Genomic DNA, 25,214 nt, shown 5'->3' with positions numbered 1-25,214 from the left:
TTAGGGACCTTTAATACATCTTGGGCACAGCTGTTAATATGAACCCCTGAAATACACTCCATGTGAAAGTACCCAAATCAACATTGCTACTGGAAAGAAAAATGTACTGGGATGTCTGAACCTGACTGTATGAACTTACTGGTTTAGAGCTGCCAGTAAGAATATAAGCCTGGTTACACCAGGGAATAAGATGAATTCACAATTTTGTACTCTGCCCTACTGCTTCTGTCAGCAAACTTTGTTAACTAGTTTTCTGAACCTCAGGTGATGTTGCCAAAGCACGATCACTGAAGGATCAGATTTTAATGGATTTTTTCCCTACCATGACTACTATTACAACTAATGATTTGGACCCATAGGGATTCAATAAATGACAAATGTATGTACTTATTCCAAAACAAACTAAATTTTTAATGGAGCGCAGTTGGCAGGCAAACCACAACCTGGGGAGGGGGCTGGGAAGCCAACTGCATTGCCCACACTAATGGGAAGCAACATGAGCAGTTATAGGAAATACTTTGCAATATTTAATAGTATGTGATAAAGTGCATGTAGCATGACACATAAAAGCATGGACATCTGAACTATTACCAAGGCTGCAGGCAAGGGGACAACAGATTTACTTTCAAAGCATTTATTCTCTACTAATGAATGTAATGAACTTAATCTAATAACAAAGAAAGTGGAACAGATTTCTTTCAAGACCATGCAATCTTTCTCGGATGTTGCTACCACTGAAGGGTGGTAACCAGATTGCCTTTCCTATTATTAAACTGGAATAGGAAATCCTACCACATCCATGCTACATGGGATTGACTGTTACCATGGAAAGAGCCGTGAACAGCTGTTGTTGAAACATTCCTTTCCAAGCTTTGCTTCTTCCCATCATGCAGAACAAGTCCTAAGTACAGACTCCCAGCTACTGCTATATTTGCTTGATGCTCTAGAAGTTGTCTGCATTTTTGATCTTGATGCCCAGTTTAGGACAACTTCCATTTAAATCTGTGCTGTTTTCAGCTGAATTCCAGCTTTCTTACTTTCCAGGTGAAGAAAACAACATCCTTTGTTCCTTCACTATAAGTAAAGATAGGCTTTAAAGAGGTTGCCTTGCTCTTTGTCTTTCTTTTTTTCGACATCATAACTTGAAAAATGAACCCCAACAAGAAACCTGTCATACCTAACAATGAAATGTCTTTGGCTAAACCACCTTCCTTGATGGATTCCTTGATGATTAGAGAATCTTCATGCACCTTCTTGGAAGGAAGGAGGGTAGTCTGGCTTGCTGGTATCCCATCCAAATACTTCAAGTGGGGAATGAGTTTTTTTACTTCTGCTCTGTAATTATAGTCTGGGTCCTGGAGAAATTGAGAAAGTGGTCAGTTTATTTAACAGTCTGTGTTAATACTGTCAATTTCTATGACTGCCATACAATTTGAAATGCTCCTCACATAATTTCGACTTGAATTGATCATGAAAATGTCCAGAGGACTGCAAAGACACGGCCTTCACCTAAAGGCTCCTCTGTTGTTTACCCACTGACAATTTGCCATTTGTCTTTGTTATATCATGTGTAATGTGCAAAAGCAAAAACACCACTGATGCCCATGGAAAGCCTGGGCTCCCTCAGTATTCAGCCAATCTGTCTCCCTACTTTTGTGATTCTCTGGTGTTTGCCTCAATACTCAGGTGATAGAAAGGCTTGAAATATGAGTGTTGCTACACCTGCTGATGGAGAAAGAAAGAGCACTTCCAAAGATTGTGGTTTTAGGCACACAGTAAAAAAAGTATAAGGCAAGAGTGCATTGATAGTGGCAGAATACAAATGGACAGCTACCCACCAATCAATTGCTTCACCCAGGCAGATCTTATGCTTTTCAGGATAATGCAAGAAATATTAGAAACCTCCTCAAAGCCAAGTCCTCATTCAATACAGAGTGGTCATAAACAGAAACCTTCCTGTGGGGTTTGGTTGCTTGGATGCCCCCTCTCTCTGCATGATGCAGCACTGATGTTGGCAGAGGGAACTCACCAAACAAAATGTGCTAGTTGTTGTTAAGAGGCAGACACTATTTTTCGCAAACTAAGTCTTTAATCTTAATTTAGAAACTGAGTCAACCATTCTCAGCTACAGCCAATTCCCAGCCATGTCCTGTTGGAGAGAAGAATCATGTTACGCTCATGCTACATTTCAGCTACAGAGGCTGCAGAATTTATCATCAAGTTGTTGCTCTTGGTTTAGATAACAGGGGAAGATGAGCTCATCTGAAAATCAAATTACAGGGAGCAAACAGGCCATCTGAAGAAAGAGCAGTAAATTTAGCTGGACCATTCTGTAGATTAAAAGTAAATAAATAGGAGAGCTTTTACAGACCTTTAGCAAGGGCCAGACTACAAGAAGGAGCTTGAGGAATTAGAGTTGGCCATCAAGGGCACACCAAAGTAAGCTCACATATACTCTTTTCTAAATGGCTTTCCTATACACTAAAAGAATGCAAACATCCACTGAAATCAAGAAAGCAACAAAGTCCATGGAGAAGCTCTCAGCAATGAAGGGCAGGCTCCACTTTGTAACCACCTGAGAGCAAAGCATCTTCCCAACACAGAGACTGGGCGGGAGACTGCAGCGAACTCACAGCCTGCCTCTGCTACAGCTCAGTGTAAAATACACCTTTGTGCTGATTCCCTGGACAAATTCACATCTGCGACCACCAATGACCACTTGAAGCCGCCCCAGATATTCCTCTGTGGATACCTGGAACTTGGACTGTAGATAAGACAAAGGTGGTGCTATTGTCTGGGTGTTATCTCACACTCAGGGGAAGGCTAACAAAGCTAGGAAGAATGTATCACTGATAATGGAAACAAAAAAATGCAGAATTTACAGGCCACAAGGAAAGGCAAACCAGCAACTCTGCTAAAATCAGTTCCCACTAGGTATAAGGTAATTTGGACAGGGGAACCTTGTGATCATTGGCTCAAAAGAAAAGAAAGACAAAGCATGTGGACTAAGTAGCATTAGACACAAGAGATAATAATTTACCCAATAGCATAAGAGATCCGTGCAGCCAATTAATGCTTAATTCCTTCGTTTGCTAAAATGGGTAAAGAATGAAAAGTTTTGAATATGTTGGGACCCTACCACCAAGAAGTCCAAGCTGAAGAATGATCAACAGGGATGCCACTGGATCCATGGGTGGTGACAATATTCTTCTCTCTCCTCTCTTTTCCATTTCTTTTTATTTTTCTACCTCACATTTACTGTTAAATAAAATCTGTATCATTGACTTTGGCATAAGGTTTGCACTGTAACTCGGGTAGAAGCATCTCTCACTGATCAGATCTTAGCACCTATTTGCACAGGAGTAGAGACAGCCAGTCTGCATGGAGAAGAGCAGGAGGGCACACCACCACATACCACTGCTCTTTGTACTGCCATGATGGGACAACATGCAAAGCATCCCAAGGACTCATTTCACCTGAACAGCCCAAGGGAAATCTGACATTTCTCCATTACAAGTACACTTAAAGACTGAAGATGTCAAATCCCCCAAAAATCCCACTTTCATTGAGCAGGAACAACAAGGGAGTAGCATCAGATCTTCTGTGCTGTTAGGATACACGGCACCATTTCCATGGTAGGAAGCTATGATATGAAGTGTCAGTAGATGTATTTATCTCCTTGGGAGCAGAAAGAGTAAGGAGGCATGCCTTGTCCATCACAAGCAGGCAGTGCTTCCTTACTGCAGGAATATGTTTTTCCTGTCATCATTGTATCTTCCATAAGGGAGAAATGTTCCAAAATGGAGAAATCACTTTGGTTACAAGCAGTTACAATGTGGTCCCTTAAGGATAATTCCACCACTTTAAACTAGAAAGGCAAGTATATAATATTTTCTTTTGAATCCCAGAGAGGAAAACTATGACAGCTAAAGAGCTACCTTCCATGGCCCCTTTTACTGAACAATAAGATCAAGCCAACAATTGCATCTGAAAAATGCTATTAACTCATATATTTAAGAAGTGCCAAGATTTAAAATATATGCCTGTTGCATGATTGAGTTTTAGTGTTTTCAAGTCTAAGTCCAGGAAAAATATCAAACCCAACCTTTTAGGCAAATTAACAGCATCAACATAACTTCTTTAAAATACACAGAAAAGCTATAGAATATGTTACAGTGGGATAACAGCATCAGCTCTGATTTTGGATCTGCATTACCACCTGTTTATGGTGCCATTGGGAATTGCACCATCCTTAGTGAGACCTGAGTTTTACATAACTCTGTGTGTGTTCACAGACCTTCCAAAAGACCTGGATGGCAAATATGTTGGTGTTTTAATATCCCAACAACGCTTTTTTATGAAGTAGGAGAAAGTCAAAGAGAGTAATACAGCTCTGAGGCTGTTCATGTAGAATTAGATCTCCCTTGCTTTATTTGTTGAGTGCCCTGAAACCCAAATCAGATAATGTATTATTGTGTTCCCAGCTTTGTGACACAGAGGCTCTTTCATGCCTTCAACAAAATACCTCAGCAGAAACTATTCCATCATTTTAGTATGTAAGATGTGAATCACTTTTGCATCTTCAGCTTTTTCTGAAGGTCTTCTTGGTCATTTGATTTTAAGCTTTCAGGGGAAAGGGTAACAAGTAGTTCCAATATTATGGCTTTTGCTAGTTACCTCGAGCACTGTTCTTCTGAGGGCTCAACTTCTGAGCATGGTGGCATTGGAGGATTTGCTTTTGGACTGGAGAGCCTCCAAAAGAAATGCAAAACCCTCAAAAACTGGTGTCTCACCACGGAACCACTGAATGGTTGGGGTTGGAAATTACTTCTTAAGATCACCCAGTCTGGCCTCCCTGCTAAAGCAGGTTCACCTGGAGCAGGCTGCATAGGATCACAGCCAGACGGGTTTACAGTATCTCCAGGGGAGGAGACTCCACAGCCTCCCTGGGACACCTGTTCCAGTGCTCATACTCCAAGAAGTTTTCCCTCATATTGCTGGGAAATAGGTGTGAGTCTTTACTAGCAGTCTTGTGGTCATCCTGGAGATCATACTAATGATACCACAAAATCAACGGAAATTAAAGGTGGGAAATGCATCCTGTGGCATCATTGAGAATGATGCAATAGGAAGATACAGAAACGTTTCTCATTTCCAACTCACAGTTAAAAAGTACTGACAAAAAAATAACACAATATGTGCAAACCAAGTCCTCACCTCTGCAGATTCTGCATTTGGCTTCAGGCAAATAAGGTTGCCCTCCACTGTCAGGTGGCTTAGCTTGCAACAAAGTTGCAGGTACTGCACCTGGTTGATGTCCTCAATATTGTTCCCTTCCAGGTCCAAAACCTCCAGGTGATCCAGCCAGGTCAGCTGGCTCAGGTCAGAGATATTGTTGTAAGCAATGTAGAGTTCCTCAGCAGAAGTAAACAGAATAAACATGTAAACCACGGGCTTGCACAAGTAACACTGAGGCTCTGCAAAATTTTTTTTAATACTTGAAATACTAAATGTTAAAAGATGAAACTAGCAAGGTAGTGAACATTTTATAGTGTGGCTGTTGCAGCCTTTAATAATATGAGCTAATTTAGCCATATACTGCTTTAGGCGTACTCAGGATCAGACCTGAGAGTTACACCTCATTTCAAAAGTTATATTGTAGCATCTTTTAAACTAACACACACAATTCAAGGCATCAAACCAAAGCCAGCCAGAAAAGCAAGAGTTGAGGAGAATGAAGACTAAAAGTAAAAAATATCAACTGAAGATAGATCTGAGATTGCCATTTGGTAGGACACATCTATACTTACTTTTAGAGAGCTGAAGGAAGAGATCCCATCTAAATCTGACAGCCCACACCGAGCCATCCACAGGACACGGAGACGGGACAATGATGTTCCAAGATCCCTTATAAAAAACAATTCTAGCTCTATTTCAATGAGTAAAAAAATCAAGACTTGCTTTCTTTTTCCTAATACTAAACCACTGCTACTTCCTTCACAGCTCACATTGTTTAAAAAATATTCCATTAAAAATGTTCACCCTTGAAGGTGGGGAATAAAATGATACCCCTCTTTACTTATCCCACTGTCATCTTTGTTCTTGCATGACAACATGTCACCCTAGTCCTGTTTGATCAAGATTGTTCCAAAAGCTACATCATGGTAATTCTGCCATAAATCACAGGTAATTGTCAAGAATCAAGTGGGGTTTTCCTATGCTGGCATCATTGGCTGCACTCATATAACCCAAATTAATATATCTGAGCTGACTGCATGGTCAGTCTCACTCTGTTCCTCTTACAGATTTACCTCTCTTCTGATTTTGCAGTTGAAAGGAATAATACTTTTGTCAAAATCATTTTTTGAATCAGCAGAAAATTATAGTCCTTTCCATCCTATTTTTCCACCCTTTGGGTGTAGCAAAATGTCAGTAAGGGATCATTTATATGAACTTTAAACTTTCTGGTCATAACCCAGAAAAATCATACACTGACCTGCTTGAGTCCACACACATGTAATATCCCACTGACATTACAGTGCTGCACAATACAAAGATAACACAAAAAGGGTGGCAAATCAAAATGGGGCTTTAATCACCTGCCATCTTTGGTAACACTGAGTTGCATAAAGCCACTAGTCTAACATAAACAAAATACAACACTTTATCAAATCCCAAACCAACTAAAGCTCGGAAGTTTTCGACTGTAGCCAAATATCAGAGTATTAAAGAATAATAAAGATTTAAACAGTGGGTAACTAAATTCAAAGACAGTTTATCAGAGGAGGTAGAGACTAGCATGGAGTTCATGGCTGAGTTGGAAGGAAGGCCATCTTGTCCAACACCCGTACTCAAGCCAGGCAAGTTTCTCAGGACCACATAAAAAGTTAAAATAGTTCTCAAATAGAGATTATTTGACCTCAAAATTTTGGATTAGGTATCTCTCACAATATTCATTCTTATATTACAGAGAGTAGTAAGTTTAATTAATTCATATAATACAGAGAGTAGTAAGTTTTCTACAGAAAATTGCAAAACAGATAAGTAATAGGGGCCCTTATAATCTTAAAATATCAAGGTAACACTTGCTGTACTCATGTTTTCTCTTTGTGGATGACAGGCAACAAGCCCAGCTTTGCATTGCCCTCTGAGCCTCATGCAACTCTGGTACAGCTTTGCAGCTACAGACTACAGGGGATTCCCTGCAGTCAAGCTGCCTGCTTCAGCAGGGCATCCAGCCAGTCCCAGAGGTCAGGAAGGAGTGCTTTTATGAGTGGGGATAGACACATTCTTATCTGTATTTTTTTTGTTGTTTCTCTACTATCTGAATGCTTGGGAAGGGCCTTGTCAGGAGAAAGGAACCTGTGTAAGCCTGAATAAAGGATAAGTGCAAGGAGAAATATCCTCAGGTCCCTCTCTTCTGTGAGGGGGCAAATACAGGGTTGAATGGGAATTTCTAGGTGAAACTGGGGGTTTCCATCCCTCTGCCTCCTAGGGACTGGTATGTCCATGGACATCATTCAGACCTATCTGACTTCATCCATCCCCTACCACTGCAGGGGCTGCAGGCACTGGGTGTCTTGAACTACCCCTGCCCTGGATGCTGCCCATTTAAATAAGCTCACAATGGAATCACCACACAATGTATTTATGTTACATTTTACAGCTTTTGAGGTACAAACAGTGCAGCTGACTCAATGGCCAGAACCAAGCAAAAAAGAAAAATCTCAGTCTCATTGAACATCTCTTTCCATCTAAGGCTACTCTTCCCTTGAGGAGAAAATCCGCAACTGATATGAACCACAACACCTGCAGTGAATTTTGAATTTTGTGCATCCAGGAAGCTTGCCTCTAGTGACATGAGGATAAAGAAAGCCAAATTCATATCACCACATCCCTGGCCTTGCACAAGATCTTCCAGGGTCTATTTACATCATGTCTATTTCCTAAATAAAACAAAAACTGGTTCTAAGGCTTCCTTAAGGAACAGATGCCTCCCAAAGTAATATTTACTGAAAATTTATTATTAGATTTGCAAGCAGCATGCCTATAATAAGAAAGAAATTAAATTAAATTACAAAAACAGAACCTACCATGTTGCAAGGCCAACACACCCTTAAACACAAATATGGCATTAGGAATAATGTGAAGGGATTGCACTGCTCATTTCATGACCCTCTTCAAGCATTGATTAGATTTTCAAATTTTGGGCTAATTTTGGTGCGGAATTTTCTCTTCTGTAAAGTACTGAACAGAGATAAAGGGAAGTAGTCACTCTCATTTTTGTGTCATTGAAACAGTGTTTCTGATAGATGTTCTGTTTATTAGGCTAGCAAAACTGAAGACAATCCTAACCTGATTACTCTACATATGGTAGAGTAAGTAATGGTGAATGGACTTTATTTCCATTTTTAATTTGTCTTGAATTTTTAACTGAAGAGTTTTTGCCACAGAAGGAGATTGCAGCAATATGCTTGTTCCTAATGTTTCTCTGTCAATATAAAGAATGCCAAAGCAAAGCAGAAGATTAGTTCCCAAGCAATTTTTACACAGGTTCCCAAGAACAAACAGTTATTCCCTCTAGTCCTTGATCACTCCATGCATTTGTGGAAGCAGTTCCCTGCTTACACTCAGACGTCTAGGACTTCCAGAGTTAAATCCTATTTCTCTTTGTCACAGTTTTCTGTTCCAGAGCTGGCTGTGGTTAAACCCAGTGCACACAGACAGGGTCAATCCTACTCACACTGTGTGCTAGCTCATGCATGGTGCACACTCACTAGGAATTATTAACTAACAAGTCCTTAAAGCATTCCTCCTGCTGTGCACACCATCAGAAGACCCAAACTGAAATGACTTCTAAAGCCTACTTACCTTACTCCTCACAATTTGTGCTACTAAGCTTAGTCTCAAATCCATTCCAGTTTCATTCATGGGTTGCAGCTCTGACTCTCCTACAGCTAACTGGCATGAGTCAGGAATAGCACTTTCAAGGTTAATACTAATCAAAGTTGATGAGGATTTGTATTCCAGAAGAAGGAATTAGGTTGTACATCCCATGTCTTGGGTACTTGCAGAAGGCAGAACGACTGCATGTTTGCAATGCAACCCAGTGTGTGATAGCAGGGTCTTGTTATTAAAAAAATGCTTAAACAGACATTTCAGAATAGAAAAAAATATGGAAGCTAATGGGAAGTGGTTTCTTACAAGGCTGAAGTTGGCTGTCCCAAAGCTCATCTTTAATTCAAGGAAAAAAATACTAAGAAAGCATGAACTTTGTTGTACTGTTTGGTATGACCTGGCCCAGTTTTGCTGTCTCTAAGGGAAGAGACCTAGCAGCCCAAGATATCTCTTCTCCTGCCCCTCAAGAAGGGCACTCCAGCTCTTATGAAGAGCAAAGGACTGCCACCTCTCCTTCCCCGCTAATGCAGAGGCAGTGAGGAGAAGAGGCAAAAGGACTTTTTCCCCTTTGGGCTCTACTGCAGAACCAAATTCCTCTTGCTGACACTGGGGTCATGCTAGCTGCTAGAGGAGCCTAAAATTCTGGATCATGCAGTCACATTTTGGCCCTGCAGATCTTTACTCTTGCATCTGTAATGAGTCATCCCCAGTCAGAGATGTTATCATAGCAAAGTACATCTGCAAACATTTTATTCAGTAACTAACAAACTAATCTTTTGGAAGCTGCATGACTCACTCTGCAGCATCAGAGAAAATTCCCTTGTTAATTACTATAGAGATAATTGCCCTTGAGAGCATGGCTGCTGTGAGGTGAAACAGCCATGGAGCTCAAAGCAAGCTGCTCCTCACAACTGCACGCACCTGCATTTCTGAAAATTCTTCTGAAATATTTTGGCTGGTGAGACGAGAACTTAAGAGCTTGCAAGAGATGGGAGTGTCTCCTCTGGGAGCAGCTCTAGAGCATCTGGCACATCCACCTTGGAGGGGGTGAGAGCAAAGTGAGGAGTTGTTTGAGCACACATGACCACCATGGCGTGCAAGTGTACACACAGGCATATTTTCATTTGTGTTAAGTGCAGAGGGTGAGATCAGCCCAAACTAGGGAGATACAGCTATTGGCTTTTATTGAAATGGAATTAATGGGGCTCTGCACTCTGATAATGATTCACTATGGCAGACTATTTTAATGTAATAATAAACTCTTCAAACCAATTTATCAGGGTATTAAGAGAGAAAATCCACTATAATTATACATGCAGTGTAACAAAACACTCCTCCCAAAATAATCATTGACCAAGGCTGAAATTAATGAGACATGTGTCAGGGACAAGGATTCTCCTGCATTGGGCATGATATGAACATACAGAAAATTACAGCACCTATTCCAAAATAGAAAGTAGGGTTGAAAAGTTTGATGGCTGAAAGGAAAAAGATGAGACTCTGTACAAGGCTGGTGGCAGTTGGTAATAAGATGCAGCACAGGAGTGCTCCAGTGATGTACAAACAACAAAGAGCTTATAGAAGGAAAAAGAAGTCCCTGTAGAAGAAACATAGCTCCCATTAATACAATGGATAATCCCAATCCAGTGGAAAAGTGTCCTGTCCCAAGTGACATGGAAGCTGGGAACTTAACAGGAAAGGCAAAGAATTAATAACCAAAACCATTATATATCCTGCTCACCCCTGCTATGGTTCATTCAAGACAGGTTTGAGGCAGAGAGATGGAGCATGGGGTGGGGATGTACATATCATAACCTTTGATTGTGATAAACAGAGGACTACAGCCCCTGGAGCTGCCAAACCAGAGTCCTCCAGAGTAATTACTCCACATGTGCTCCTACACACATACTTGCCTGCAAAACACTGAATATCAGATCATGTTTTTAGAATCCCAAAGCGCCAAGAAATCAACATAGACTCCCCTACTTTCACTTTTAACCCCAAAATTTGCATTTATAATTGATTTTGAGGAAATATTATTAATAAACCAAAGGGTTTTAAGCCTGGGTTCTAACTAGCTCAAAATAACTGCTGCAGGGATGGGAACTCATCAAACAGCCCAGCGCTTCTGTGAGGGTCTTGGCAACACCCTCCCCACTTGTGCACAACCATTTAGTATTTTTTCCCATGAAATCTGATGCTCCAATCTTGTCATCACTCCCCCAGGCTGGGGAGAGAGCAGAGGGGCAATGAACAGTTTGGCTCACAGCACCTAATAACAAGTTTGAGAAATAATGTGTTTTTCCATTAATCCAACATCCTTGTTCTTCAGGGACTGGTTTGATCCAGCCAACTTTTTACTGGATGAATATCAGACCTAGAGAGCCAAATCCTACTCTTGGTTTCACGACAATAAATCCTGAATTGCTCCACTGAGCTCAAGCTACCCAGTAAACACAACAGCAAAACCCTGAACACATTTGTCAGTTTGAGCCCTGTCGTTTGTTCTTGAAGTCAGTTTTGAATAATTTTCCTAAAAATAAAGCACAAAATCCATGGAACTTGCAAGAAGTATCTCAAAGCACACCTGCATCTGATGATGAATAAATCTTCAGAAGCAATACATCTAAACCAGTTATTGATGCAGATTTTACTTATTTTAAAGATCGCTCTGAAAATTAATGCACTGGTAAGTAGAGAAATTTAGATTGTAAGAGAGTGACCAAACTACAGTCTTACAAAATAAAGGAATAAAAGAATCCCATTTCTGATTTACAGAAATCAAGTGGAATTTATCAAGCTGCACTGTGATAACATCTATATGGTCAATGTCAGCACACAATGCTTTGGTTGTACAGATAATTCTGACATCCAAAACAAAACCTTTTAAAGCCTGAATGTTATTTAAATCAGTAACACATGCTCTAATAGGAAGCTTATATAAAAGTTTCATTGTATTCACAAATAGCTGTATTCAAAATTGTAAAACTGATTGTATGCATGTGTTCCTCATACTTGATCAAACCCACAACACAGCCCCCAACTCCACAAGCAGTGCTGAGGCCAAGTCCTTCTTGTCCCTGCAGTGTCCTTTTGCAGTTGAACAAATGTCATGTGAATGTGATGACCTGCCTTGCTTTGCAGCATTGCAGTCTTTGCAGTCTTTGTATTCACTCTACAAAATTCAAGTGGCAATATGCTGAGAACTGTTGGCTTGCTTCTCCTCTGTCCCACATCTTATACCTCCATGACACACAGGCTGCCTTTAGCATCTTATGCTCCCTTGGGCCAGAGTGAACCACGGCCCAAGGTACAAGATAACGAGGGTCACGTCTCATCTTTGCAGGCAGAAGGCCACTTTTAGGCTGAAATACCACGGAAATGTAGTACCTAATAATCTGGTCTCATTCTGCCTTCTGAACTGTGCAAATTTTCAACAGAAAGAGTTTATAATTCTGTTGAGACACGTTGATGGAGACTTCAAAAACTAAGCAAAAAGCGTGTTTGCTAGGTAATTCTTAAATACATCAGAGGAAGACTAGCTTGTTTTAGGCTGAACAGAAAACATGCATTTACCAAATGTCTTAAGTAAAAATTGTGTCTGTAAAATTCTGTTTTCATAACTCCCTTTTACATGCAAATGAAGAATTTCTGAATGAACAAAAAGTTATTGTTGCCAAAGGCCTTTGCAGTAGCATGTCTCTGTTGTCCCAAATTTTTGAGGCAACCTTACTATGAATAAGAAGCTGTTTTCAAAATGGGCTGCAGTGCTAATGCCCCTGCCAATATTTCTCCCAACAAACAAATTTCACTATTTTATTCTAGGGTTGTGGGGGTTTCTTTTGTTTGTTGGTTGATTGTGTGTTAAGTTCCAAGTTTGGAAATGGGCAAAGATCTCATATATTGCTTTTTTTTAGCTGTGGATCTCTGCCAAACACTTCATTGACAGCGAAATGGGTGTCTGGGAGGAAATGCAACTGCCCGGGGCTGCAGCAGGGGTAAACAGATCAGGGAGAACATTCAAGGTGTCTCACTTCATCCATCCAGACTCTGCCTTTTCCTCTTTGTTATGCCAAGGGGAGAGACACCTGCCACAGCTTTTGTGGGCCTACTAAGAAAAAGTACAATTATCAAGGAGCCATGTGCTTTTGACCAGCACTTTCACTGAAGCAAAAGCCTGAAAACAAGGACAAGAGACTACCTGGCTACAGCAGCCAAACCCACAAACTATCCAAGGCAGTTTGGCTGTTTTCCAGGACAGGAGCCAACGACCACCCTGATGGTCCTGATAAGAGTACTTGAGCTCTGCCATGGACACATCTGTGGCTGTGCTTCAACCAGAGACACTGCGCAGAAATCCTTGTTGCACTAACACCAGTGCCCACTGCTCCCTGCCTCCCCCTGCACTGCTGCCAGGCAAAGATGACAGCTGGATACAGGAGATGGCAACAGATGAAAAACCCAAACCAATGAGATACATCTCTGGGCTATTCCTGATTTATAACTTCTTCACTTGTCATTGTTGCTTCTCGTTGCCTCACTGAAACCACTGTAGCAACTGCAATATTACATTAAGTGCTATATTACTTGCAAGAACTTTATTTTCAATGTCAGATTATATCTCATTTAAACAAAAAGTGCTTTGTGAGACCAACAGGAGAGATTTAGAAGTGAGAGTGCTGATATACACACTTCTGAAACTCATCATACTTGTGCCTAAGGTAACTGAGATGCTTACTTCTGTTAAAGTTAATACATGTGAAATGCAGCTTTAATTTCAAGTGCTCTCATTTTTAGTTGCTGTCAAAAAAAAACCTAGAGCAGAATAATGGGATTGATCAACGCTGATGGAGTCAGGAACAGCAATTCCTTAAAACACGGATATACAACACGTGTGGGAAGGATAACGTAATTTTGTGTTAATTTTCTTTTGATCATTAAAACTGCTTGTCAGCTTAGATACTGCTGCAGCATTCTCACAATGAAAGAACAGTTGCTTTAACTCAGCTCCCACAATCTGAGAGGAATAGAGATTGCCAAAGCTGCACCCCAGAGAAACTGCAGAAACCCAACACACCGGGGCTGCCTCCCAATGGGGGCACTACGTCCTCCACAAGACCAAATTGATTTTCAAACAGGAATAAGTTGAGACACAGTAAATAAAACTCTCACATCCACACAACCATTGCCCCTCAGTTTAACCCCAGAGCTACTGACAGTTCCTATAGCTTTGGCAATTGTTCATTCTCACCGTTGAAAGCTTACATATAAAAAAATAAAGGATAATGAAACTGTGGTTACAGAATGAGTTACTTACATTGAACAACTGAATCCCACAGTGCTTTGAAATTTCCTGCATAAATAACTTTTCAGTCTCCCACATGTTGTGTGCCTGTTTCACAGTATGTTCCAGGTCTGAGCTTTGGCAGAGCAAGACAGACATATTCCAACTTTGCTTTAATACAGATTTCATCCTTCAAAATCAACACTTTAAACTTCTAATGCTTCAGGGTAAGCAGAAGGAATATTCTGTAAAAGATCCAAATAATCTGACAGATTCAGTGGTGTTAAGACACATACCACCAAAAAAAAAAAAAAAAGTCCCTGAACCATGTTTGCTGTGTATCAGAAAAACTGGAGTTCTAGATTAATTGACTACAGACAACTACAGAATTGGATCAGCTTGGAGTAGCTATTCAATTTTTGTCATGGTAATGACTACAGAGTTTCCACTGTAAAAAAATACTTGAAATATTGCAGAAGTGGATTGATATGAAAACTTAGAGAGAAAATGTAATTTTAAGTGATTCAGTCTCAATATACAATGGTGGAAATGCATGTTCTTGAGATCCTTTCGATCAGGCACATTTGTATGACACTAATGATTTCCTTCTGAGGCTGATGGCTATTTCTTCTTTGTAACTTTTCCTTTCTTTCTTTTTTTATCTGTGCACACATCTAATGAGAAAACAAAAAAATAAAGAAGCTTGCAAGAAACAGGTACAGGTACAATTTGGACCTGTGAATGGCAGTTGATTTCCTTCAAATTTCTTTCCTCTCTAAGCCTCTAATGTTCACTACAGATCTTGACGGACTTGTCTCCATATGTCCTGAGTCAAGACTTCCTCCCTAAAAAACAGCTTCAAGTGAGATTTTCTCTGCTTGTACTGGCCTCCAGATGCTCTTTTACGACAAGCAAACGAGATGCAGAAGAGAAGCTTGGGGGACCTCAAAGACCACCACAGGATTACTGGGACAGACAGGACCTTGTAGATTTCCATCCTGAGGATGTTACTACAAGGCAGAGCCTCAGCATTTCCTTCACAGCACAGCAGCAGACATCCCAAATCTGGTGCAGGTGTTAACTGGATGCAGATCATCTTGGCCTTGCTCTTGAGACAACTGCAGCTGCAACGCTAAGCAGAGTAAACCAAACCTCTCTAAATTCTTGCCCATGAGATGAAACAGCAGAAAGTGGAGTGGTAGGATTGTGAGGTTGATGAAGTTCAAGCCAAAAGATGCCATAAATGGTCTTTCAAACACACAATCTTTTATAGAACTTCTGTTACCAAAAGTGTGGTGGCAGGTTTCATTATCAGACCTTTGTGCTCAGGTTCTTACCCCCAGAAGAAGAACATACAGTGCAGCTTATGGCAAAGGGTGAAGAATGTGCACACATTACAGCTGCTGATGAAACCACAACTTCACCTCCTAAAACACAAAGGCATTTCAGTACTTATTTCTTGCAGCTATTGATCCAGCTATGGATGCATCTGGGAGATCTGATGCATCCTTTAAAGATCTCATGACAGGAGGATAAAATTCTGCCACACAGCAAATGAGGAACATAGCTAGAAAAAAAGAAGTGTGAATGTATCTTAGGGGAAAATAGCAACAAGGCCCTTTGTGTGCAGCAATGTGTCTGTAGAAAATAAGAACAACTAAATCAACTCCTGTGTGGAGAATATTCTATAGAAATTAAATAATGAAACTGATTGTACACTGAAACTCTATCTATTTATTCATTTTTATTCCTCTCATTTGGCAGTTACAACTGACAAATACAACTATTAGCATAATTTCCCCTGCAACCTGATTCCTTCCTTTTTTAAAAATCAGCATTTACCTTGCATTCCAAGAAAGTATTTTCCCACTGAACATAATTATTTTCAATAAAAAAAAATGAAACAAGCCACGGAGAAGCAATTCCCTTGTAGGAGAGAATCAAAACAACCGACAAACCCATTAAACTAATGCTGATTATTTTCTTATTTCCACAAAGTCTTACTACAAAGACAATCTTTTCACAGCTGGATACTGCTCAGGAAGGAGGCACCCAGCTTGAGCTGTTTTAGTGTTATTGTGCCACAAATAAATTCCTCTAAGGATCCAAACATCTAGGAGTCTGCTGTGGGAAACCTAGAAACAGGTAAGGAAACCTTCTCTGACTGTGTGAGTGTGGGGTGTGCAGGGAGCCAAGAGGGGCACCCCTGGGGTCACTGGAACTGCTCTCTTGTGAAGAGGCCTCAATGCCAGCAGTGAAAATTTCAGGTGGTGGGAGAGTTTCTGCCAGAATGGCTCCTGGATGGTCAGACAGGAAAACTTCCTTAATAGTTCCACTGTTAAGTTCCAATGGGCTAATTACTGCTGCTTCCCAGCTCTGTTCTTTGGTGTTTCTCACACCATGATTATAACAATTTTTTTCTCATCACTAAATAAATGAATATTTAGGTGTAAATTTTCATATGTGAACTCTGAGACTGACAGCTGAAACAGAGCAGCTGCAAACTGCCTAATAGCCATGCACATAAGTATTTATTTGCTGGCAGTACTTATTACTGACAGTTTAATTTATCATATCCATCCAGAGCGTACAAGCAAGATCACGATACCATTAGGCAAGGCCTTATACACAACTCATGCAGAAGACTGTGTCTGCCCAGGATAAAATAAGCAACTGAGATGGAAAATACAGCATATTTATACAGCTAACCCAGGATGCTATAGAAACAACAGCTAACCCAGGAGCTGAGCTGTACTTCTTTTTAAGACCTGGGTAGGTGCAAGGCATGAGAAAACATCCTGAGAGGAAAGGATTTTTTACCAAATAGACTCAAAGTGGAGTGCCTATTCGGATAGTGGGCAAAGAAGGAGCACAATTATGTAATGGGCTTGTCTTACCTTGCAGGAGTTTACTGGCAGCCTTCCTGCACACATTAGCTATTACTTATTTACTTTGCTTTTTCACTAGCCATGTTCTTGATGCACAAATGTTGCTGTGGCCTATGGTGATCCTCTGATGGTTTTTATGCTCTGCATTGTATGGCAGTCACAAATAGGAACATGATAGAGGTGTCCTAGGGGAAGAAAGCTGCTGCCATGGAACTGCTCAGATGACAATGAGAGCAGATCCTCTCTGCTCTGTGAGGAGAGAGATGCTCTGCACCCTCCTCACCAACCCTGCCACAGCCAGGAGACTCAAAGCTGGAGCTGCAAGGGCAGGCCCTGCCTCATCATCCTCTTCCATCCAGGCACACCCTGTACCTGGCAGTCTGAAACACAGGGCAGGGACTTGCAGCCGGGGAAGGCTTCAGGAAATGGGGTGCTGATGCTGAGAACCATGGAAAGACGCTGCAAGGCCAAAAGCCTCTTTTGGCATCCTCTGTGCTTGCAGCAGAACGGAGCCCAAGCTCCATCTGTGCATTTGTACAGATAAAGTTCAGCTTCCCTTTCTGGGGAATCAGCCTGTCAGATACCCTGATATCTAAGGTCACAAAGACACATTTTCTTCTTTGGGCCCCTGACCTGGTGAAATTAAACCAGAGGTCTACCCAGGACAGAGAAGTGGTCAAAGCAATCAGATTTCCCTAGGGCCAAAGGCAGACAGGCTGATTGTGCTTTTCTGAAAATAATCCACTCAACTAAAAGATACTGTATTTCTGTCCCAAAATCATTACTTTTTATCAATAATATGAATAGCCTTAAAACCATCAATGCTAAATAAAACTTGAGGTCACAGCATTTTTGCCCAGGTTTGTAATACTCCCAGGGATCTGCAGGCACCAATACAGAGAGGACTCATTAATACAGAGATTAAGATTCTATTTAAATGCTTTCCTAGCTCCTGGAAAGCACTCAAAGTCCTCTAAGAACATGTTCTTAACATAGACTTCACAGCATCTTTAACTGCTGAAGGACTTTCAGTCCATCTACACAAAAGAATTAACAGGAACACTTCCCACAGAAACTGGCCTGCATGTGCAATGAAAGGCTTTCCCCATGCTGAAATGTGAATATGAAAGTAAGCAGTGATGCTCTGGGTGCTGAAACAAGGATATGAAGTGATTCACCCCAGCCAAATCAGAGCAGTGGTTCTCTGACTGTATGGGTAAGAGCAACCTAGAGCAAGAGCACCTTGATTCCTTGCTAGACACAGTAAGAAAGCGCTATAACACAAATACATCATCCGTTGACAAATTGCTATAACACAAATACATCATCTGTTGACAAACATCTGCACCCGTAATGCAAACTGAACTGATTTTAGAAACTATTTGGAGATTTTAAATATCATAACAGCAATGCTGATCCTTGTTGCACAAACCCCATTGCTTTTACATGTGATATCTGTGTACCTCTGTACAGGTTACTATACAACAAACACAGTTATCCACTAATTGCCAAAGATTAGAAATGACAAGCAGAAGAAAAATGAGGAAAAAACGAAAAAAGAGATAAGAAAAGAGTAAATAAAAATGACAAGGAAAAAAGGTAAATTCAGGGAAATTATGTCGCCATGTTCCTCTTGTTTGAGGGTAAACTATCCAGAAAGTAGTTGATGCCTAGACACACTATCAACAGTACATCAAATTTAGGGGGGGTTAAGTGTCAAGGCTCAGTCTTATACAATACAGTGTAACTTGATCCAGATCCAGCAAAGCAATTGGACCAATGTTTAATTTTCAGCTTGTGAGCAATGCCAGTGAAGGCAAACTTCTTGTGGCTTTAAAAACAGTAGATATTTTATTTTCTTAAACTCTTTCTTGGGTAAAAAGGAGGTTTACTGCTATGTTAAAATAACTAAAGACCCTGATTGAAGTCCCAAAAATACTTTTAAACATTACTTTAGAGCCCTTACACTGAATTAAGAAAGAATTAGTTTGGCTCTGGTTTCATAAAGTCATAAAATGATCAGCAAAATCTTTACTCAAATCACTTGTCTCATATTTACAGTTATTTTTTCACAGCCAAGAGGGCTCAAAACATTTCAAAATGTGAATACAAAGACTCCTGTGTTGCTAGTCTTGTCTCTGGGAGCTGATGTTAAAAAAATCAAAACAAAAACCTAAGGCTCATAAAGGCATAAGAATTGTTGAGTTTGAATGTACTCTGCACCTTGTTCATTTGAACCTCCTGAGGATTTTACTGAGTGAAACAGACCAGGATTACTTCCCTCTCATTCTGGGGGATGCTTCTGCAACCATGCAAGCCCAGTTGGAGAACTGCAGCAATGAAACGTTAACTCAATCTGAATGAAGAATACCTGCTTTCCTTCCCCTATATCCTCCATACTCACTTTTGTCCCCACACTTGGCAGTCTCTGCATTTCATCTCACTTAAAATATGACAGCCTCTCTCTGTTAGAAGCAGTTGCTTGAGAAGCCCTGAGAGGAGATCACTCTCCTGCTGGCTACAATGTGTGGTGCTGAATGGGAGGAAATGAACTTCAGCTGCTGAAAGAGCTTCTTCTGGAAACTTATGGGAACCAGGTCCCAAGATTCTTCTATCTGATTTAAAAGCCCTTTAGTAAAGATATCTATCTAAACATTTTAAAACAGATCTTTTCATTCATTCCTGAATTGAGAATAAAAGCAATCTGATAAAAAAAATACACAGGCTACACGCCAAAGCAGAAGCAGTATTCCTTGGTCTTGGAATATAGTTCTTTTACTGCAAGCATTTCAAAAATGACCATGGCCATCACAAAAAAAAAAAACAAAACAACAAAAAATTCCCAACCAAACAAAAAACTCAGACCCAAACAAATAAACAAAACCCAGAACCAAAACAAAAACCCAAAACCAACCAAACAAAAAGCCAAACAAAAAATAATCACTCAAACAAACTACCCTCCCTCCCCGAAAACCCCCCAAAATCAGCATGCTTTAGCAGGCATTCCTCAGAATAGACTTGACTTTTCATCCTCAATTATCAGTTCATAAATCTAGAATTTCTCAGTTGCTAGCAAATTTGTGAAGGTCACCAAACAAGGACATAATGAAGTTATTGTGATTTAGAAAATTTAAAACAATATGAACTAATTTTTCCATGGTGCACTGGATTTTCCAGAGATGTTCCCTTTAGCAAAGGGCCAGGAGAAAACCAAAACCCAGAAACAGCCAAGAAGGAAATTCCCTTTCAACCACCAAGATCAATTATCTGCAAATAAACTTGGATATATTTTCCTTTTGGATTAAATTAAATAGCTGATAATGGTTCAATTTTAAAGTTTCAAGTATTCAAAAGGAACACAAGCTTTAGGAGGATTGGGGAAGGACCATGAATTTATAAGGCAGCTCAAACACATTCCCCATCAAAGGAATCACAACTTCTTGAGGAGCTACCAGGAGAAGCCGATCTCCAAACTCACTGATGTAGCAAGCCTTGCAGTCCCACAGAAAACTGTAACACAAGAACACCTTGATTCCTCACTGCCAGAACGTGACTCCTTTTGTTTCCTTTGAACAGTGCATGGCAATGTGCACCTCAGCATCCTCACATCTGAAGTTTCTATGTGAGATTGACAGGAATGAATGCCTCAAAAAAAATTCACTAACTAAAGTCAGGATGATGAACCTTCATTTTGGCATCTAGCAAGCCAATTCTTCTTCCATTTTCAAAATGACAAAAAGAAAAAAAGTTTTAATTTCATTTCATCCCAAAATAATTTGGTAATCCTACTCTGCAAAACAAGATGAAACAAAAATAAAGTGACAAAACACAAAGTCTCCCATCGTATTACCCACTCATGCATGCAAACTGACAGCCTTTTCTTCATAATGATTCACCAGAATATGCTCTTACAACATAAAACAGAATGAAAATGTCTGCTTTTAGCATCCCAAGTATATACAAAACACCCTCTATTTTTTTCCTTGCTTTTCTGTCCTTGCCTTCTTTTCAGTAAATAAAACCAATCTTCCAGTTGGACCTTACAAGACATTTCCTATTATCTGCTGCCCATTTTCAAATTATAACCACAATGATTCTCACCTTATGGCTGGCAAAATCTGTGGGAATTACTTTCAGTAAGAAGGAAGAACAATTTTTTCTGTCATCCTCAATAGCCTCATTTGCAAGGGTTTGGTTGAATAAAACAAAATAATCACTTTCTGGACAGAATTCAAATATCAACAAGATTAATTCAGAAATAAAAGTCTGTATTTTGGAGTAAATGGCAGCAGCCTCTGGAATGGGAGCAGCCATGTTACAATAGGTATGGCAGGTATCACTGCTGCTGTGGCAGCAGTGCTGCTCTAATGGGCATTAAATTGACATGATGCAGACATTGAAAAATAAAGTTCAAGTACAAGGCTGTGCTTGCATGGGATGTGCCCTTAAATGATCTGTGTTCATCAATGACAGATTGTCAAAGATGGGAATTAATAAAGCAAAGCTAGTGCTGTAACTATACAGACTGAGCTCACGTCTGGGAGAGCCAGCAAAAATCGTCTTCCTCCTTTACCTTTTCCCTGACAATTGCATTGAACTGCCACACAGAAGGAGCAGCAGGTAGCTCCTCCTGGGCTGGAGTGCCTGGGAATCATCACACTATTAGACTTGATTTCCAAGCCCAAACACATTTACATTAGAGTAGATCAAATCAAAACTCAACTTGAGACCAAACATTCCCTGCATCAAGGCCCACAAGGGTGTCAGGTCAAAGATGGTTTGCCAGAACTTTTCATGACAGAAATTAGAGTCTCAGAATACAGAGGTGCAAAATCCTGCTAAAACCATGAGTCATGCAGTTTAGTTTTCCTGAACAGCATTCTTACATTCAGTACCAACAGAGCTGATCAAAACGTTTTCTGTTGACACATTTGAAGAGAATTTGGAGTTTTGATCAAACTAAACCCCACCTTTTATATTTTTTCTTTTTAATATAATATCTCTTAATACTGTCAAAATTTAAATTTTTTCACCCACTACTTACTCCTCCATTGCAGTAATGGAGCAATTTCATGCTTATGAAAACTGTTGGTTGCTATTAAAATAAATGCAGCAATGTAGAGTCACCTCTTTTACATATTATGGATTAGAAGGCAAGAAAAACAAAATTCAGACTGCAGATACTTCATTTCATCACCAGAACAAGGGTAAATAAAATCAAAGTGTAGCAAATGAAGTTCATTAGATACTTTAGAGAGACCAAGAAGAATTTATTGTCAATTCTTAGGACATTGGGCAAACCCACTATTTTTTACCCCATGAGTTTAGTAGATACCCACACAAAGCCAGAGAGCAGTCCTATTTAAAACAGGGCCTTTTACACAGCCCTTTTCTGATAGGAACTGTATTTTTCTGCTTTGCATTAATTAGCAAGGGTCATACAGATATCAGCACAGGAGAGAGAAGACAGCTCTGCCTCCTCATTGTGATGGTTTTCACTCCTACCTTTCCAACCAGCCAACTCCCCCCAGCTGTCTGGGAGAAAACATGATGTTTTCATGCAGCTCAGCAAGCCAGGGACATGCAGGCTCCACAGCAGCTCTCATAAACCTGATTGCATTGACTTCAGTAAAGCCAAAGTGATTTTCATCAGCTGAGGAACTGGTCTGACCTGTATAGAACAAGCTACTGTGCACAGTAAAAGCCCAAAGGCTGAAACACTGAAATCCAAGCACCTAGACATAGATAAGAGGGGGAACTTTTAGCTCCTTTCAAATGTGCAACAAATTTCCATGGACTTCAGCACAGCAGGAACGTCCATGGTGGCAGACTAAGGCTAATTCATTGGCACCATTTTAGCTACACTGATTTATTCCAGATCAGGTCCTGTCCTTAAACTTCTGTGGTTGTGGACCATATATTCATGACCTAATCCATCATCACAGCATGGAGAAATGGAAGGAATGAAAGCAGCACAAATGAAGATTTTATCACTTACATAAAATTGAGGGTTGTTATTCTTTATATTTACTTCATAGAATCATTCATTTCTTACCTCACAGATACAAGCAAGCTATTGTTCAACTTCAGTTCTCTCAGATTAGGCAGATGTACACCTGTGGGAACAAAATAAAGAATCACTTTTTGGACCTGGGATTAGAGTAAAGGAAAATTATGACAATTACAAGTTGAAGCATCAAATTTTTCAAGTATTTCTTAGCTGTTTCTGGTAGGCCTGTCCTGGACTTCTAAGAAAATCAATGAGATTATTTCACTCAAAAACTATTTCATTCTTTGCATTTTTGAAACATAGATGTATTGTCTGCATGACTACCCAATTACAATTTTTGAACCCCTCACTGGAAACTCTGATATGGCACCTTGCCGGACAGACAAGAAAAGAAACTGGCTTGATGTGTGACTGTTTTCTTTGGTCTGATTCCCCATCCTGATTGACTTTTAACTGAGTGATACCCTGCACAGCTAAGGGATACTTTAGAGTAGAGCATTCCATGACCTATTTAATGGCAAGTAGTGATGGACTTAATGGATACACAGCCAAGTAACACTTCTTCAGAATACAAATCTCAATCAAACAGCAACCACATAATGATCCATAGTCACAACATCATCTTTTACAGTTCACAGGTCCCACAAATGCTACATTTTGCAAAGCATTACTTTCTTCTTTTAATTTTCTAAATACAGCTGTCTACCATTGATTTGTACAAGTTTCATACCTATAAAATCCTCAGTATTCTTTTGTTATTGATTAATTAATGTGCTTTGTTTTGTATCCCTGAGAGACATTTGCCTTTTAGATTCACTTAATGGTATCTCTGAACCAAAATCATATACCAAATCCCTCCGAGCTGCAGAGTAACTTAGACACAAGCTCAAGTCTCAGAAACCTTTCTTATGGACAGTAGTAAATGTTTACCCATTCACACTAGCAGAGTTTACTCAAGGCTGGTGAGCATTCTCCAGTATAACATGCAACCATGTAGAAGTAACACCAATTTTAGACAAATTGGACCATTGATGAAACATTAAATGTGTTCTCAGCAAATATTTTTATGAGTTCTCTGAGTAATCACTGTCTGGCAAGGGTGATTTACCAATGTCCAGAAGGACACCAGTCAAGTGCTTTGCAAAGGATAAAAAAAAAGAAGGGGGAGTGGGATCTCAAAACAAAGAAAGGAGGTCATGTTGTTCATTCCCCAAAGAGAACAAGAGCATTTATGTCAAAACATTTTAATAAATCATGTTTTAATAGAAGCATTAGCTACATCTCATGTTATTTTGGAGTGATCATAATGCACATATTGATTTTCATGATGTACTGCAAGTATTTAAGTTCATGTCTTTTCCAAGTACTTTTGAAAATACAAAAAATTCAAAACACACTGTGCCATTTTCTAACCTTGTTTTCCAAGCATTTTCCACAATCCACAAAAACTAAGAACAAATTAGAACACAGAGTCCTCGTCCTGCAGGATATGCTTTCTCACACCAAACAAGTTTTATATGTTTATATGTATATATGGCAACAAAATAATTTGGAGTCCTGGCAGAGAAAATATTAGGATCTCTGTTAATTATTCACAGCAGTCACACTAGCTACTGAGCAAAGACTCCCTCGGATATAAATCATGGCCTAAGAAATTCCTCCCCCCCAAAAATATCTAGATTCTAAAAAATTTCTATTCTCTTTCTGACAAAAAAATCCCCTGAAGAGTTAAAGGAAAAACCGAGAGGGCTGCAGTAGCTCCCCAGTCCCAGCTCCAGACTGAGTAAGGGTGCCATGGATTCAGTCAGAGATGTAAAAGGGTTACCAAGCAAAGACTGATGCAGCAAAGCAAAGGAGTTTTAAGGACTAGTGTTAAGCACAAGATTTGAATGAGGAGTCAAGAGAAATAGAGAGACTTGCTCAAGAAAAAGCTTTTCACTGAATGCACTTAGGGTTGGCTCAGGGAAGAAGCAACTATTAAAGGATCCAAAGAGGCTGAGTGACAGGCTGATAACACAATTTTCACATCTGGTTAGTTCATTACTGTAACTTGATCCTCCATCTCAGATTTTCTTTTGCACTTTGGCGCAATCTATCCCTGGGAAGTTGTACAGTGTTACACTTTATTGTGTGG

General features: G+C 40.0%; 1 protein-coding gene across 11 annotated transcripts in view; it reads right to left on the bottom strand.

Moving 5' to 3' along the window:
• Positions 1–25,214, bottom strand: part of LRRC56 (leucine rich repeat containing 56) — a 60,046-nt gene that overhangs the window by 9,154 nt on the left and 25,678 nt on the right. For all 11 annotated transcript variants that reach the window (XM_064714618.1, XM_064714620.1, XM_064714623.1 and 8 more), the window contains 4 exons: positions 23,126–23,186; positions 5,811–5,907; positions 5,218–5,415; positions 1,178–1,355 (listed from right to left, as the gene is read on the bottom strand). In XM_064714618.1, coding sequence (XP_064570688.1) covers positions 1,178–1,355; positions 5,218–5,415; positions 5,811–5,907; positions 23,126–23,186 — 534 coding nt within the window. The remainder of the gene's footprint in view (positions 1–1,177; positions 1,356–5,217; positions 5,416–5,810; positions 5,908–23,125; positions 23,187–25,214) is intronic.

The sequence above is a fragment of the Zonotrichia leucophrys genome, chromosome 5, assembly GCF_028769735.1.
Source record: "Zonotrichia leucophrys gambelii isolate GWCS_2022_RI chromosome 5, RI_Zleu_2.0, whole genome shotgun sequence".
Lineage (NCBI taxonomy): Eukaryota > Metazoa > Chordata > Aves > Passeriformes > Passerellidae > Zonotrichia > Zonotrichia leucophrys.
Note: the sequence above shows the minus strand (reverse complement) of the source record. Positions and strands in the feature narration are given on the sequence as shown.